The 15,661-nt window shown below is 33.3% G+C and overlaps 1 protein-coding gene across 2 annotated transcripts in view; it reads right to left on the bottom strand.

The window, feature by feature from the left end:
• Positions 1–2,423: 2,423 nt before the first annotated feature.
• The window catches only part of TTK (TTK protein kinase), a 39,636-nt gene continuing 26,398 nt past the window's right edge, over positions 2,424–15,661 (bottom strand). For both annotated transcript variants that reach the window (XM_025384124.1, XM_025384123.1), the window contains exons 14-22: positions 14,712–14,804; positions 9,645–9,802; positions 9,370–9,521; positions 8,187–8,311; positions 6,805–6,885; positions 5,016–5,192; positions 4,618–4,702; positions 4,196–4,293; positions 2,424–2,835 (exon numbers count right to left, since the gene is read on the bottom strand). In XM_025384124.1, the coding sequence (XP_025239909.1) occupies positions 2,752–2,835; positions 4,196–4,293; positions 4,618–4,702; positions 5,016–5,192; positions 6,805–6,885; positions 8,187–8,311; positions 9,370–9,521; positions 9,645–9,802; positions 14,712–14,804 (1,053 nt within the window). In that variant the 3' untranslated portion in view covers positions 2,424–2,751. The remainder of the gene's footprint in view (positions 2,836–4,195; positions 4,294–4,617; positions 4,703–5,015; positions 5,193–6,804; positions 6,886–8,186; positions 8,312–9,369; positions 9,522–9,644; positions 9,803–14,711; positions 14,805–15,661) is intronic.

Raw genomic sequence — 15,661 nt, 5'->3', positions numbered from 1 at the left:
ATGATAAACAAGACTCAAAATCCAGGAACTTCCTAAGGAAAGACACACCTGACGTTCGCTTTAAGTTGGAACCAGAAGGGCTGACCTCCCTGGACAAGTGTCCTCTAGAAATAAACCAAGTGGATTTGTGTATGTGTGTGTGTGTGTGCTTAACTTTTCTTTTCTTCTTTTTTTTTTAAGTGGATTTCAACGTGATTTTGTATCACCTGGGTGGTTCTGAGAACCTCAAGCTTTGAATTTGGAATACTCTAGCCCTAGGTAAGCCTCTCGGATCTGGTATAAGCAAGCAAAAATCTTCTCCGCATTTGGAAATCCATCTTTGGAAGATGCCATTATAGGAAACCTCATATGCTTGCTTTTTTTCCCCCAAGTAACATGACTAGCACAAAGACAAAGATAATATTCCACACACAACATAATCACAACATGATTATGTTGTGTGTGGAATTTAATGAACTGATAAAATTGATATGAAAGCTCAAAGGGCAAAAAAATAGCCAATACTTTCCTAAAAATGTTTTTTCAAAACATTAACTGATTCTGACTATAGGTTAGTAATTGTAACAAACAAGACACTTTCATCAAGAACCCACTGAAGCAATAGACAAAATGATGCTTTTCCCCATAATATAATTTCTAACTCTAAACATGACAAGTATTAAAAAAAATTGTTACATACACAGTAAACTTCAAAATAATTTTAAAAAGAAAAAAAATAAACAGTATTCTCAATGAACACATGCAGACAAATGCCTGACTTCCAGGTTGAATTTTTATCATGCTTTCTCTATGAGTGTGGTTTGCAGAATTCTTGTTTAAGCCTACTATTTCTCTATTACACTACATTAACTTAAAACCAGGAACCATGAAAACTAATAACCACAGTTACAAATTTGGGAAAGAAGAGAATGAGAAGAAATGCCACAAGTGGGAGAAAATAATGTGCAAAAGACATCTGATAAAGGACTGTTACTCAAAATACATAAAACTCTTAAACCTTAATAAGAAAATAAACCAATTTAAAAATGGGCAAAAGATATACAGATAGCAAATGAGCATATAAAGAGATGCTCAACATCATGTCATTAGGGAGATGCAAATTAAAATGAGATACCCCTACCAACCCATTAGAATGCCCCATATTCAAAACACAGACATCAAATGCTGGAAAGGATATGGAGCCACAGGAACTCTCAAGCACTGCTAGTGAAAATGCAAAACAGTACAGCCACTTTGGAAGACAGTTTGGAGCTTTCTTACACAACTAAACACTCTTATCATAGAATTTAGCATCAAACTCCTTGGTCCCAAAGGAGTATTTAGCCAAAAGAGCTAAAAAATTAGGTCCAGACAAAAACTTTCACATAGCAACTTTATTCACAATTCCCCAAATGTGGAAGCAATCATGGTACCTTTGAGCAGATAAAGAGATAAGCTGTGGAACATCCAGACAATAGAATATTAACCAGTGCTAAAAAGATATAAGCTAGCAAGCCATAAAAAGACATGTTACTAAGTGAAAGAAGCCACTCTGAAGAGGCTATAGACTGTATGATTCCACTTATATGACAGTCACATTCTGGAAAAGCAAAACTATAGAGATAGTAAAAAGATCAGTGGTTCCCAGGCATTAGGGGAGAGGGAAGGATGAAGGGACAAAGAACAGAGGATTTTCAAGACAGTGAAACTATTCTGTATGATGTTACAATGGTAGATAAATGTCATTATATATTTGTCAAAACTCAAAGAATATACAATACCAAGAGTGAACCCCAATATAAACTATGGACTTTGGGTGATAATATGTTAAGGTAGGTTTACGGACTGTGATAAATGTACTACTGTGGTGCGGAATGCTGATATGGTGGATGCTGATAGCAAGGGAGGTAATCACATGTGTGGGGGTGGGGTGGGGAAAGGATTACCTGGGAACTCTCTATACATTCTGCTCAATTTTGCTGTGAACTTAAAACTGCTATAAAAAATAAAGTCTCTTAAATTCTTTTTTTTTTAAATTGAGAAAAGGATGCTACGTGAGGATACTTTAAGCTATTAGATTCAGTCAAGAGACTCTGGGGCCACATTTATAATTATCCATTACCTAGCAAGTCATACAGTGAGGGCATGCCCTATACAGCTTACAACACAGAATCCAGCATGATATTCTAAATACCAAAAACAGCAGATGTTATGAAGAATATCTGAAAGAGCCAAGTTCTTTCCTAAAATTATAGACTGTTGTTATCAGTGCCAGAAATAATTAGGAAGTCTATTTTGGAATTCAAACACTTCAGGATTTGCTTTTCGAAGTTCATTTACTAAGGTCTAGTCTCACATCTTCCCTAATCTACTTTTTACTAATTAAGAATTTTGCTGCCATGCCAACAATACATTTTCTTAAAGAAAACAATCTTACAACTTTGAAATGTTAGTGTCATTTTATGCCACAAAACTTTATTTACAAAGTTTTTTAGAATATACTTGCTATCCACCCACTATTCCAAGAGTGAAATGATGTCAAATAGATTACACAGGAGCATAAAACAGAGAAAACAAGTCTACAATATATACAGTGCCATAAGTGGTTGCTATTTTTACAGTTTTCTTTTAAAGATAATCTACTGAATTTTTTTTGCTGATAACACTTAAGAGTGATGTTGTCTTCAAATGTAGATTTCCACAAGGAGTCAAGAGTATTACAGTCCAATATATTTTATAGGTGGTATGTGACAATTTACGAGTAACCGCAAATCATTTTTTTTCCCTTTTTTTTCCAAAAGTCTTGGATGATGAAGAATTATGACTTTCACCACCACTATAGTGTTCATATAAAGTCTGAAATTAAAAACACAAATCTGTTTGGTAATTTTTTAGTTCAATGTACTGTCACATTAGATGTATTTTGATGTATTCTAAATATAATACATTTATTTCACTCTTGCTCTTACAGTTGGGAAATTATTTTATAAGCTAATAGAGATAATAAAGAATTTTAAACACCAAGCTTGGTCTTAAGCATTACCTATCACGAGATGTAACTCAATCTTTCTATGAGAGAAATATAACAGAGCTACTAATAAACATACATATGAGACTTCAAGGTCTTATCTCTTTACTTTTTCTTAAATAAAGCTAGTCTTAGGTAAATTCCTATACAAAATGTATTTATAAGGAAACTTTATATAGATGATATTTTAACTAATAAATAGAAGACATTACAAATTATTATATAAATATAATAATTAGATATATATTAAAATCCATGTATTTAAAAATTACTTAAGACTCAGCTAACATTTAACTTATGAAGATGGCAGACATCTTTGCCCTCAAGGAACATACAACCTCAGTGATAAAAGTAACTAATCTACCCCAATTATAGCTATAAGAGGCTTTGAACAAGATATTAGTATAAATTTAAAACATGGAGATACAAAATACAGAGCAATTACAAAACATATTCGGTCCACTTTTAATTACTAAATCCATTGATTTAGCCATTAGCATTTAAGAAAATTTAAGAAAACAGTTACCTCATATCATATAAATGCAAATATAGTGAATGTATAGTAAATTCCTTCAGAAATGTACTCAAGTTCTTGGCAACTTAGATGGACTTTATACGTATCTAAAGAGCTACGAGTATTGATAGTTTAAGTTCCCGTAATTTTATGATAATTGTGTAACTGAAATATATAATTAGTAACTGCTTGTTGGCTAAACCAGTTGGTCAATAAGATTCATGGGGTTCTAGTAATAACTAGGTGCTTGAAAAATCATGGTATAGATATAAATGGACATTGGAGGCTAAACAGCTTGAGACTTGTGCTTTCAGAATTGTGTTGACTGCTGTATACAGCTTCAAAAAAGCCATTAGATGTAATGTCTCTAAGGAAAAAACTGGCTAAAAGGAATGAATTCAAAAGCTGTGTTAATAATGGTGCTGAGTTAAAAGACACATTATATTCTTGAATGCACCTTATGTGATGATCTACTTTGAACTGTACTGTATGCAGAAGAATACAAATCAAGTAAATCTGTATTTGTCAAAAGGCACATGTTAGGTATCTAAATGTAGAAACATGTTTCATAACTGATCTGATGATTGGACCAACTTTCCTTCAGACTGTTTCCTTAAGTGTCGAATTCACTACATAAAACAGTTAAAATTAATGTAAAGAACAGACATACTTACTTTAGCAGCTTTCAAAATGGAGTTAGGAGAATTCAGACCAACAAGTTGGCCCAGAACATATTTCATTTCTTCAGTGGTTCCCTTGGCCATTTGGTTACCTAAAAAATAAATCAATAATACACTAATACCACTAAGAAAAATATAAGTCCATTATAAATACACATTTTGTTTACCAGCACAAGTGATATTCCTGTAATTTATCACTGATTTTAACCCCTTATCTGGAATAAGTAAAAATAAATACCATAAGTAAAGAAAAAAAAGTTTATTTACTTTACTATTTATAATAATGGAACTTCCTTAAGGAAAAAGGCAGGCTGACAAAGGGTAGGCAATTTAGATTCTGTCTTTGTTATATCAATAGGTAAAAGACTGTTTATATTACCAATCTAGTAACAGACAAATTTTTAAAGAAGTAGTACCTGGATGAGTTTGAATTTGAACGTATGGATGAGCCAGGAGCTCAGGAATGGATATCCTCTGTTTTGGGTCCCTTTTTAAACAACACTATTAAAACAAAGATATTTTAAAGAGAAACAAAGCAGGTTTTCATATATGACATTGATAAAGTATATTTCCAGATTACATTACGTTATAAAAGTTGCTTTTTAGATATCCCACTCAAGTAATGATAGGATTATTTCTCCCAAGGCACTTTTGCAAAATCCCCAAGTATTTACAAGCTTTAAAACATCTTCAAAGTAAAAAACTAATTCAGTTAGCAATTCTTTTGAATAGAACAGTTATATCTAAGCCAGTTACACAATTCCAATTATTTCAGCATTTAAGTAAATAATTAGTTACATGATATTAATATTACCTTTAACACATCCTGAAGATCTTTCTCTGGAATATCAGGAAATTCAATTTCATGATTAGGATCAATTATGGCATGCAACTTAGAAATCTGATTAATTATATGCTGAAATGGTGTTTTCCCATAAGTCATATAGTACAAAATACATCCTAAGGACCAAACATCACTTTTGGGGCTTATCTAAGAAACAAACAAACACAAAAAAGTTGCTGTTATTTTCATGTAAAATGTAAAAACATATATATTATATATATTTAAAATCATAATTAAATCTCAATGAATGTGTACTACATTATGGTAACATGACAAAACATCTTTTTCTAGTTTTCATTTCAGTTGGTTATTCCATCAGAAGATATGAGCTTTACTTTAAATCTTTCTATAACCTCGTAAGTAAAATATTCCAATTAAGACAAAATATTAAATTCTTTCCAACTTGTGAAAATATAAACTAAAAAATGTAACTATAAGTTTTAAGTTTACTTGTTTTCCCCAGAATTATTGGATTATAAATTTTTATATAAGTTCAAAGTATGTATACAGTTTTAAAGGTTGTTTAAATTATGCAACCCTTCAGATAAGACCATTGGAAATAATAAATAAATAATACAACTTTAAACCCAAACGCATATATTATAGAACTATGCTGAGCTTGTGTGTCCAAAATCCCCAAGTATTTACAAGCTTTAAAACATCTTCAAAGTAAAAAACTAATTCAGTTATCTATTCTTTTGAATAGATCAGTTATATCTAAGCCAGTTACACAATTCCAATCACTTCAGCTATTTCAAGTAAATACTTAGTTATATGAAATTAATATTACCTTTAACATATCTTGAAGATGTGTTACTAACTGGTAATGCTATGTGTCTGTTTCCTCACCTCTGGTATAGACATTATAAAAGTACATTGTCACGGGCATTAAATGAAAAACCATAAATATGGTTAATCATAGAGAAAAGCTTCTGGTTATCGTAAGTACTGAAGTTGTAAAGCAAATGAAAATAGAATTGATAAATGAAGTCAGGAACTGCTTGTTTAAGATGAACAAAACCACAGAAAGTCTAATAAAAACACAAGAAAGTTAAGTTTTAGAAGAAGAGTGGAGGCTAAACAAATATAAAAAGAATTTTATGAAAACATTTGGCAAAATTTTATGCCAGTTATTTGAAAAACACTTAAAAGCCAGATTTTCTAAGGAGGAAAATATAATTTAGTAAAACAAAACAAAACAAAAAAACACATTTATCAAGCAATGATTCTGAGCTGGATAAATGTACTAAGTACTTTATATATTCTTTCCCATTTAATCCTCGATTTATTTTATAATAGGCACTGTCTATAGGCACAATTTAGAGAGGCAGATCTATGGCTTGAATGAATGCAGGTCCCTGGGACAATTTGTGCTTGCACTCACTTGGTTACACTGATGTACAGAAAGGTTAGCCTGGGAGTCCAAGGCATCACAGTAGGCAAAAGGAGTCCCTGACAAAGGGCACCCAAGAGGCTAACACAAACTCATCGAGGTAGTGAGATAAAGTCAGTGAAAAAGTAGCCAGTGGCAGGCCAGAAAACAACTACATTCTCCAGCTGTACTTGGAAATGTAGAATTCACAAACGAATAAGTGGTGAAAAATAATAAGAATTGCAAACAAAAAAAACCAGCAATGTCTCTGTAATGGCCTAAAAAGTTTTAGAACTTAAAGAAATTGTTATCTGGTAAGTTTATTCAGAAAACAGCGCATTCCCTACTGTTACCAGATAATTGCGATGTAAATAATCTTTTCAGTACCTTTGACTTAGACTTCCCATTCTCTCTGGAGGAAGACATATCTTTGATTGCTTCTGGTGGCATATAATTAACTGTGCCAACCTACACGCCAAGTCAGAGAAAACACAAATCAATGAAAATATTTCATTCTGCTTTAGATTCTTAAAAATACAAATGCCAGATCCTTGGAAACTTGGCTAATTATAGATTTCAACGATATCCTTGCAAACTTCAAATAACTGCTGACAATGTTAAGATATATATATCAAATTTCTTCCCAATTGCAGCAAAATGAGTTGGGTTCATAATCAGCAAAGTGACTCCTTTCAGAATGCTGTGCTTTTTCTGTGATTATAGTGGGCAACTAGTAAAGTCTGCCCTAAAAACTGTCCAGGCTAAAATTCTATTAATGGCCATAAACTTTGAGGCCATTGAGGGACTTACCATTCGTTTCTGTGTTGTAACATATTCAACTTTAAAAATATATATTTTTTAAATAAGCCAACCAATACATAAACAAAAAGACCATCTAGCTTTGTCCCACAGTAGTCCTCTGAGTTTCTACAGCATGATATGCCAACCTTACAACAGCCTCATTTTCTTCTAAAATAAATGGTTTGCTTTAAACACAGAATATATCTACTTTAGGGCCTTGACATGGAAGATACTGTCAAGCTGATTTACAACTCATTGTTCTGCCATACTTTTGATATAAAGAGACATGACTCTCAAATAGGGCAAGTTGTCCATCTATTCCTCCTAACAAAGTCTATTTTACTCCTGGGATTAAGGTGAACTCACATCAAAAATCTGTAAACACAAAACATATCATCTTGGCTCCAAGCAAGAATATCTTTTAGATATACTTTGGTGCCATTGCTTTAGTTTTTATAGAACAACTTCATTAAGTTTGCTGTTACAATATCTATTATAAAAATGTTGCTTATAATACTTATGGCATTTACAATATGAAGGCCCATTTAAGAATTTTTTTTCCAATTTCAGTGATAGGAAAAGGTCTGCTTCTCTAGAAGAATAAAAATAATCTTACCTCACAGACAATGAAAAACATATAACTGCAACTATCTCTTTGCTACAAGGAAACTCTGAGCCAAATTTTCAGGTCAATTTTTGATCATGACCAAGTGATTTCCAAGGAAGGTATTACTGTTTCTCTACTTCAGCTGTAGTAAAACCATTCAAAATTGCTAGGGATATTACCATTTGATCTTGATTTTTTAAATTATAATGATTATGGTTTATATTTTTAAACCCATTCTTATTAAAAGACTTCAAATCCTTTAGAGATGATTAAAAATATAATACTCATTTGCAATATAATACTTCACAGGTGAAAAAAGAATTGAACTCTACTGTGAGATAACCAACATTAAAAGTCTTACCTGAGAATCTTTAACAATACTTGTTGTATCTGGTTGCATTTGGTTTGCGATCCCAAAATCGATTAGCTTTAGCATTCCATCAACTATCAGAAAGTTAGCTGGTTTAAGATCACTGTGAACAATGCCTTTAAAATAAAATTCCACTATAATATTAAACAATGCAAAACATCCTAAGGACCAAAAAATTCAGTCTACAGGTCAAGCTGTATTTATTCCTTCAATTAGTGAATCCAATTCGATATTTATTTTTTTATATATTCTGCAAACACTTACATAGCACTTGATATGTGCCAGGCACTGTTCTAAGCTCATTGTTTATACAGTACTGAATCATTTAATCTTCACAACAATGCTGAAGTATTATCATCATCCCCATTGTAAGGCAAGGAAGCTAAGGCAATGAGAGTTTAAGTAACTTGTACAAGGTCACACGGCCTAAGTGACGGTGCCATGAGTTGAAGCCAGACAGTCTGGCTTCAGAAATCTATCCTCTTGATCGCTGTGATTCACTGCCCACTAGACAGCATCATAAATTATACTGTCAGACAGTAAGACCCTAATGCTCCTGACATCTCCACCCCATAGCCCTGATCTTGATCACTGGTGAATTATCTTTTAACTTACAGAAGGAGGGATATAAGGAGGAGATAAATTACAATTAACTAGGATAACAGTACTAAGAACAAAAAAAATATATAGGACAAGGTAAAGGCAGAGAAAAACCCTAAAAAGAACCAAGGACAAGTAAAAACCAACCCAGAAGGTAGGTCTAACAGTAAAAAACAAACCAAAAAAACACAACTCTCACATAGGGCATACAATACAAAATGATTAGAATGAGTAAAGTAAACATCTCATATTTTTTAGGATGCCTGAACCCCAAAGTCTTAGACCTGCTATAATCCAAGTATTTGGAGATAAAGATGACAGACTACGTTAATACTGAGAAAAATACATTTTGTATTACAGATGTGGGAACTTGAGTTCGTGTCCTATATCCTTTGGGTTAACAGTGTTTTAAGAAATGGTTTTGTTCCTTTATCTTTAAATAAACTTCTAATTATTTAGTTCATCTAGTTAAAGATACCAACAACCAATGCCTTAAAATTATAGGTATATTTCTCTAAGATGACACTATTAACAAATATTTTAACCTTACAAATATAAAAAAACCATTAAATACCATGTTGATGGATTGTGTGAACTGCCTCTAACATATTTTTCCAGTAACTCTTGCGTTCCCATGGATCAATGGATTTTTTCTTTTTAAGCCAACTATTAAGATCAATATTTCCACACTCCATTACCATGTAGATGTACTGGTCCGTGATTTCACTGCAATTAAACAAATAAAAACAACAAAACAATAAATGGCTAGGTTATATCAAAGTTTACTAAACATTTACCTGAAGAACTATAGCAAAAAGTTTTCTTTTTAAATTTAAAAAGGATTCTTACTAATCATAAAGTCGGATGATCTTATCACTGTGTTGTTGTAGTTTATTCAAATAAGCTATTTCGTTCCGGTAACTATCAAGAGTTTGGTTATCTGCTTCTTCTAAGTTCACAAATTTTATAGCATATATCTGTTTCTTTTCATTCAACACCTGAAATACCTACACAGTAGAACAAAGAGAAGTTTAGAATGTACTATTTATACACTGTCACACAATGATTCTAAATGTATTAGAATTTTAGGTTGAGAAAATTCTAAAGGAAATACTGATATGAACAATGAAAAGTTTCGGGCCTATTTTGAGTGTAGAAGGAGAGAAATAATTCTGATAGCAGAGTTACAATCCATTCCCAACGACCTATGATGATGGGCATTCAATAATTTAAAGGTATAAATCTAAAGTTTCTATATCAACATGTAAGAAAAGTTTAAATTTCATATATATAACAATCTGTTGGATGCCCTAACCAGGGAAACAGCATAAAGAAAAAGACATCCCAAAATGTTAAGGACAAGCCTGGTGTAGTCGTGTGCTCCTTTAATCCCAACTACTCAGAAAGCTGAGGTGGGACAATTGCTTGAGGCCAGGAGTTTGAGTCCAGCCTCAGCAAGATAGTGAGACACTGTCTCAAGGAAAAAAAAAAAGTTAAGGATGACTAAAAGCTATGATATAGAGTCAATTCAATTCACAGATGTTGTTTTCTCCATAGTGCCGCGACTTAGCAATTTCATTCATGTGACAGAAAATATTAAAAAATATATACTAATCATAAGCTATCAGTATATCCAGCTGTGAATAGTAGAGTAGGTCTGAATTTCAAAGTAAAGCTGGCAGGAACAAGATGTTCTTGTATGTTGTCAGGATCTCTGAGATCAAAGTTCAATTGCTCTGGCTATAAAAGATGGTCAATTCCTAAGTAACATTTATAGGACAGATAACATTTTTTAAAATAGAAAACAATGCAAATGTAGCTAACTTTCCGCAGAAATGCAACAAGGATGGTGCTTTTAAAACTCAATTCAAATACAAAATGCCTGTGTATACAAGAAAAATTATATTCATTTACCCCTTTTGACATATTTAAGTAAAAAATCATTTAACCTTGACTGCCCAGCAGATACTGGGAAGGAATAAGAAAAGAGCCCAAGTGTTTATGAGGTTGATGTGCTAAAACTGCACTAACAAGGAGAATTTATTAGGCCCCTCAGGTATAGCTTGTGTTTAAGTTTTAAGTATGAGACTCGAATGAAGTATTACTAGTTTTAGTAGGATACACAGCAAATTAGAGGGGGATGGGGCATAAGAGGGATAAGAAAATAACAATACAACAGATAAGGATTTAAAAATAGCAGCATAAAGCCATTTTGTAAAAGGTAAATAACCTCATTAATCCATGACCCTGAATGTGATGGCTAATGTCTTATTTGTATGTTCTGGTAGTATATTTGTACAATGAAATAGCTTTGTATCATAAAAATAAAATTTAAAGATTAGAAAACATAGGATATGAAACTTAGGAAAGACTAGAAGGAAATAACTGTATTTGAGCTCCAGCTCCATCTTTATCAGCAACCTAACTTTGGGCAAGTTCCTTAGTCTCTCAAAACTCAAATGCTGTTAGTAGTACCTACGGCACAGGATTGGAAGGATGACTCAGATGACTGACATCTGCAGTGCGTTCTGTAGTGTGTCTGGAGTGAAGCAAACGTTAGCTACCATCACTGAAGACATTCAGGACAGAATAAAGTGGACATTTTAAAACATGCTAAAGTTTTCGGACATATCAGAAAAAAAAAGTACAGGATACTAAAGCTATTTATGTAATAAGATCTTAAAATTAAGTAAACAAATGAAAACTTTTAAATCAACTTTTTGTATGAATGAGCTTATTATTGCCCCCACTGTCCCTGTTCCGGCAAAACTCTTGCAATCTGGTTTAGGTAAGCCTTATTTCAATTTCATAGAGATCGTGTCAGAATTATGATTTGTTAGTTTTATGGGAAGTTACCAGTGTCTTGACCATTCTCATTACCCCATGACTGTTCTAGATACTCTCAATAGCCTCCTTAAAAGTTGGTCACTGCCTAAACTCTGAAACAGGCAAAGCATAAATGGTATTAGTTTCATAAAGCATGTTACTTTCTTTGAGGCATTTGATTTTTTTCAACTCAATCATAATTAACTTAAATGATAATTTAGTTGAATTCAGAAAATATGGGCCAGCCATCGCTTTATCACTTGGCCCTTGACTTAAGCTTACACCTTCATTATACTCCAAGGAAAAAAATGTTAAAATGCCATTAAAATGCCACTCTACATTCTCTGAAAACATACCACTAAATAAATATCTCTATTAAGTGTCATTACCTTGATACTACTAAAATATAGCCAAATAACAAATAAATAATAAATATCAGCCAAGTAATTTTTATGAAAGCAACTAAATTAGGTAATTCAAATAGACTGATAAAAGGAAATGTATAATGAAACCAATATTTATTGAAGAGTTGATACACATGGGAATGCACATACCTTATTTATTTATTTATTTGAGACGGAATCTCGCTCTGTCACCCAGGCTGGAGTACAGTGGCACGATCTCGGCTCACTGCAAGCTCTGCCTCCCGGGTTCACGCCATTATCCTGCCTCAGTCTCCCGAGTGGCTGGGACTACAGGCGCCCGCCACTACACCCGGCTAATTTTTTTGTATTTTTAGTAGAGACGGGGTTTCACCCTCTTAGCCAGGATGGTCTCGATCTCTTGACCTCGTGATCCGCCCACCTCAGCCTCCCAAAGTCCTGGGATTACAAGTGTGAGCCACCGCACCCAGCCATCCTTATTTTTCATAAGTTAATAAGACAGCCTTATGCAAGTCTAATTATTGTTAGTGAGATTAGGAAATTACAGTAAAACTTAAAATGAGTCCAACAGTTTTTGTTTAATGTGTTTAATGTGTTTTGTTTAATTTGTTTAATGTGTTTTGTTTAATGTGTTTAACAACTTATAATAGCAAAAGAGCTTAGGACGGACAGCTTACTCATTCAACTAATAAATTCAATCCCTATCTGTTCTAAGTACTGTTCTGGATACCGGGGCTAGTATCACTGAGCAAATCAGAAAAACATCACTATCTTCATGGAGCTCACATTCAAGTGCAGGGGGACACAAACAAAAAATCAAGTAAGTAAATTACAGAATGTGTTAGAAGGTAAGATACACAGAAAAACAAACCAGGCGGGGAATAGAGAACATTGGTGATTAAAGGTAGGAGTTGCAGTTTTAGAGTGTGGGCAAGGAAGGCCTAACTCAGAAGACACATGATGATATCTAGAAGAAAACAGGATGTTATGTTAAAATAGGCCAGGAAGAACTGAAATAAGCTAACACAGAAAGACAAATACCTCATGTTCTCACTTATATGTGAAATCTAAAACAATTAATCTCATAGAGAAGAGCTCACACCACTTTTGACAATAGTGGTTACCAAAGGCTGGAGGTTGAGGGAAATGGGGAGATGTTGGTGAAGGAATACAAAGGCTCAAATAGGAGATACAAGTTTGGTTTTTTTTTTAGATGATTAGCATAGCATGCTGAAAATAATAATTGGATACTATACATTTCAATATTGCAGAGTCAACTGCTAATGTTCTCATCACACAAAAAAATTGAGGTAATAGATGTTAATTAGCTTAATCATTTCACATTGTATTAAAAAAGCTAATACCACCCTGTACCCCATAAAAATATACAACTATAATTTGTCAATATACAATTTTAAAAAATAGACCAGGAGGGCAAGGACTGAGTCAATGAAATCCTTTAGGAGGCTACTAAAGTAATTTAGGTGAAAATACAAAAGTTGCCTTGACCAAAACAATAATGCTGGAGATGATGAGAAACAGATTCTGGAGATACTCTGAAGTAGAACCAACAAGATTTGCTGATTGGCTAGATGTGTGTGTGAGAGTAAGAGGCACCAATTTTTTGGTCAATCAATTGGAAGAATGAAGCTGCCATTTACTGAAATGGGAAAAGCTATGGAGCAGGAGTTGTGTTTGGACATATTGTTTTAAATGCCTGGTAGACACTAAGAAGCGATGTTGAATAGTCAAGTTGAATATACAAGTCTGCAATTCAAAGGAGAGGTATGAGCTGGAAATACAAGTTGGAGAATTGTCGGCATATACATGATATTTGAAACCACAAGACTGAAAGAGAACACCAACAGAATGAGTTTAAGAAAAAGATGAAAGAGGGTTGAGGACTAAGCCCTGGAGCACTGCTTCACTGAGATCAGGAACATGAGGAACATAGTTACGGCCAGTTTGAGAAGAGAAAAACACAAACCAAGTGTGGAAAAACGCTTGATTGAGAAAAAAAAATCAGTTGTCCCAAATGCTTAGTAATCCAAAATCTAAGCTAAGAATCAGATTTGGCAAAAAAAATGGAGGTCATTAGTGGTCTTGATTACAGTTATTTTGGTGAATGATGAAGGCAAAAATCTAACGGAAGTAGATTTAATTGAATGATAATTAAAGATGGTAAATTTAGATAATGCCTTCAATCTAGAGATGTAAAATGATATAAATTTAGAACTCACGTAAGTTTAGAAAATAATCTAATTCCAGAAATTCACTTGTTACTGAATTCTGTTTCTGAAATGAATAACTGAAAACAAAACAAAATCCATCAGCAAAAATCCTTGCTGAATGATTCTAAACATATTAGCAATTTACATCACATTCTGACTCAGAAATTTCTGATTCTTTTGTGATAATACATAGTGGTCATTCACTACCGCATGTCAATGTTTTTGTTATTAAAGAAGAAGTTTAGAAGCATAGGACATTGAAAGGAAAGGCAGGAGACGGGGAATAAGAAATCTAAAGAAGATATGTCACATGTGAGGCAGTGGGAAGAGAAGGGCAGGTGTTAAGATGGCTTTTTGGCTCAAGGGCAACATGGCCCCTAGAAGTTAAGGAAAAGCAGCCCTCACAGGTAAAAAGACAAAAAAATAGAAAGTCTAAAATATTTTTATTTATTTCTTAAATATTTTAAGATACTTACCTTGCTTGAACCTCCACTTCCTATCTGCTTTAATATGGAATAAATTCTTCCTTTAACCGAAATGCATTCATTTGCTGAAGAGGATGCTAAAACCTAAATAAGTAAAATATATAAATAAAAGTTCAATCAATATGCCTAAGAAACTAGCTTACATTTGGTATAGTCAACTGCTCCCCATTTTGAAATTATCTTAAATCTTAATTAGAAATGTTACAATATTTTTAAAAGGACTTGCTCTACTTAAATAAAAAAAACCTTAAAAAATAATGTAGACAAACTTCTAAGATCTCCCCCTTCAACTGGTTTTGACTTCAAAAGAAATTTCGAGGAGGAAAAAAACACTTAATATGCAATCTGCAAACTTATAAGCTTAAAAAAATATATAAAAACTAAAATATAAAATTATATTTTTCATATTTCTTTTCTTTTTCCTTATACCTCTTTACTTACATATGTACATATACACACACATAATTATATCTGTATTTTTTTTTTTTTTTTTTTGACAGGGTCTCATTCTGTCTCCCAGACTGGACTGCAGTGGCATGATCTCAGCTCACTGCACCCTCTGCCTCCGAGGCTCAAGCGATTCTCCTGCCTCAGCCTCCCGAGTAGCTGGGATTACAGGCATGCCACTACCATCCGGCTATATCTGTATTCTTCTTTCTCATTTAGCGTTATATTATAAAGGAAGCAATGTGCTAAGGTGCTAAGAGCTCTAGAGTCAATGAGACAAATGCAAATTTCAGCAATGTCCCTGACATGGTTTGGATCTGTCAAATTTCATGTCAAATTATAATTCCCAATGTTGGAGGTGGGGCCTGGTGAGAGGTGACTGAATCATGGGGGTAGATTTCCCCTTCAGTGCTTCTCTGAGAGTTATCAAGAGATCTGGTGGTTTAAAAGTATGTGGCACCTCCCCACAACTCTCTCTCTTCCTCCTGTTCCAG

This window comes from Theropithecus gelada, chromosome 4, assembly GCF_003255815.1.
Source record: "Theropithecus gelada isolate Dixy chromosome 4, Tgel_1.0, whole genome shotgun sequence".
Classification (NCBI taxonomy): domain Eukaryota; kingdom Metazoa; phylum Chordata; class Mammalia; order Primates; family Cercopithecidae; genus Theropithecus; species Theropithecus gelada.
The sequence above is the reverse complement of the archived record's forward strand: the minus strand, read 5'-3'. Positions and strand labels throughout refer to the sequence as shown.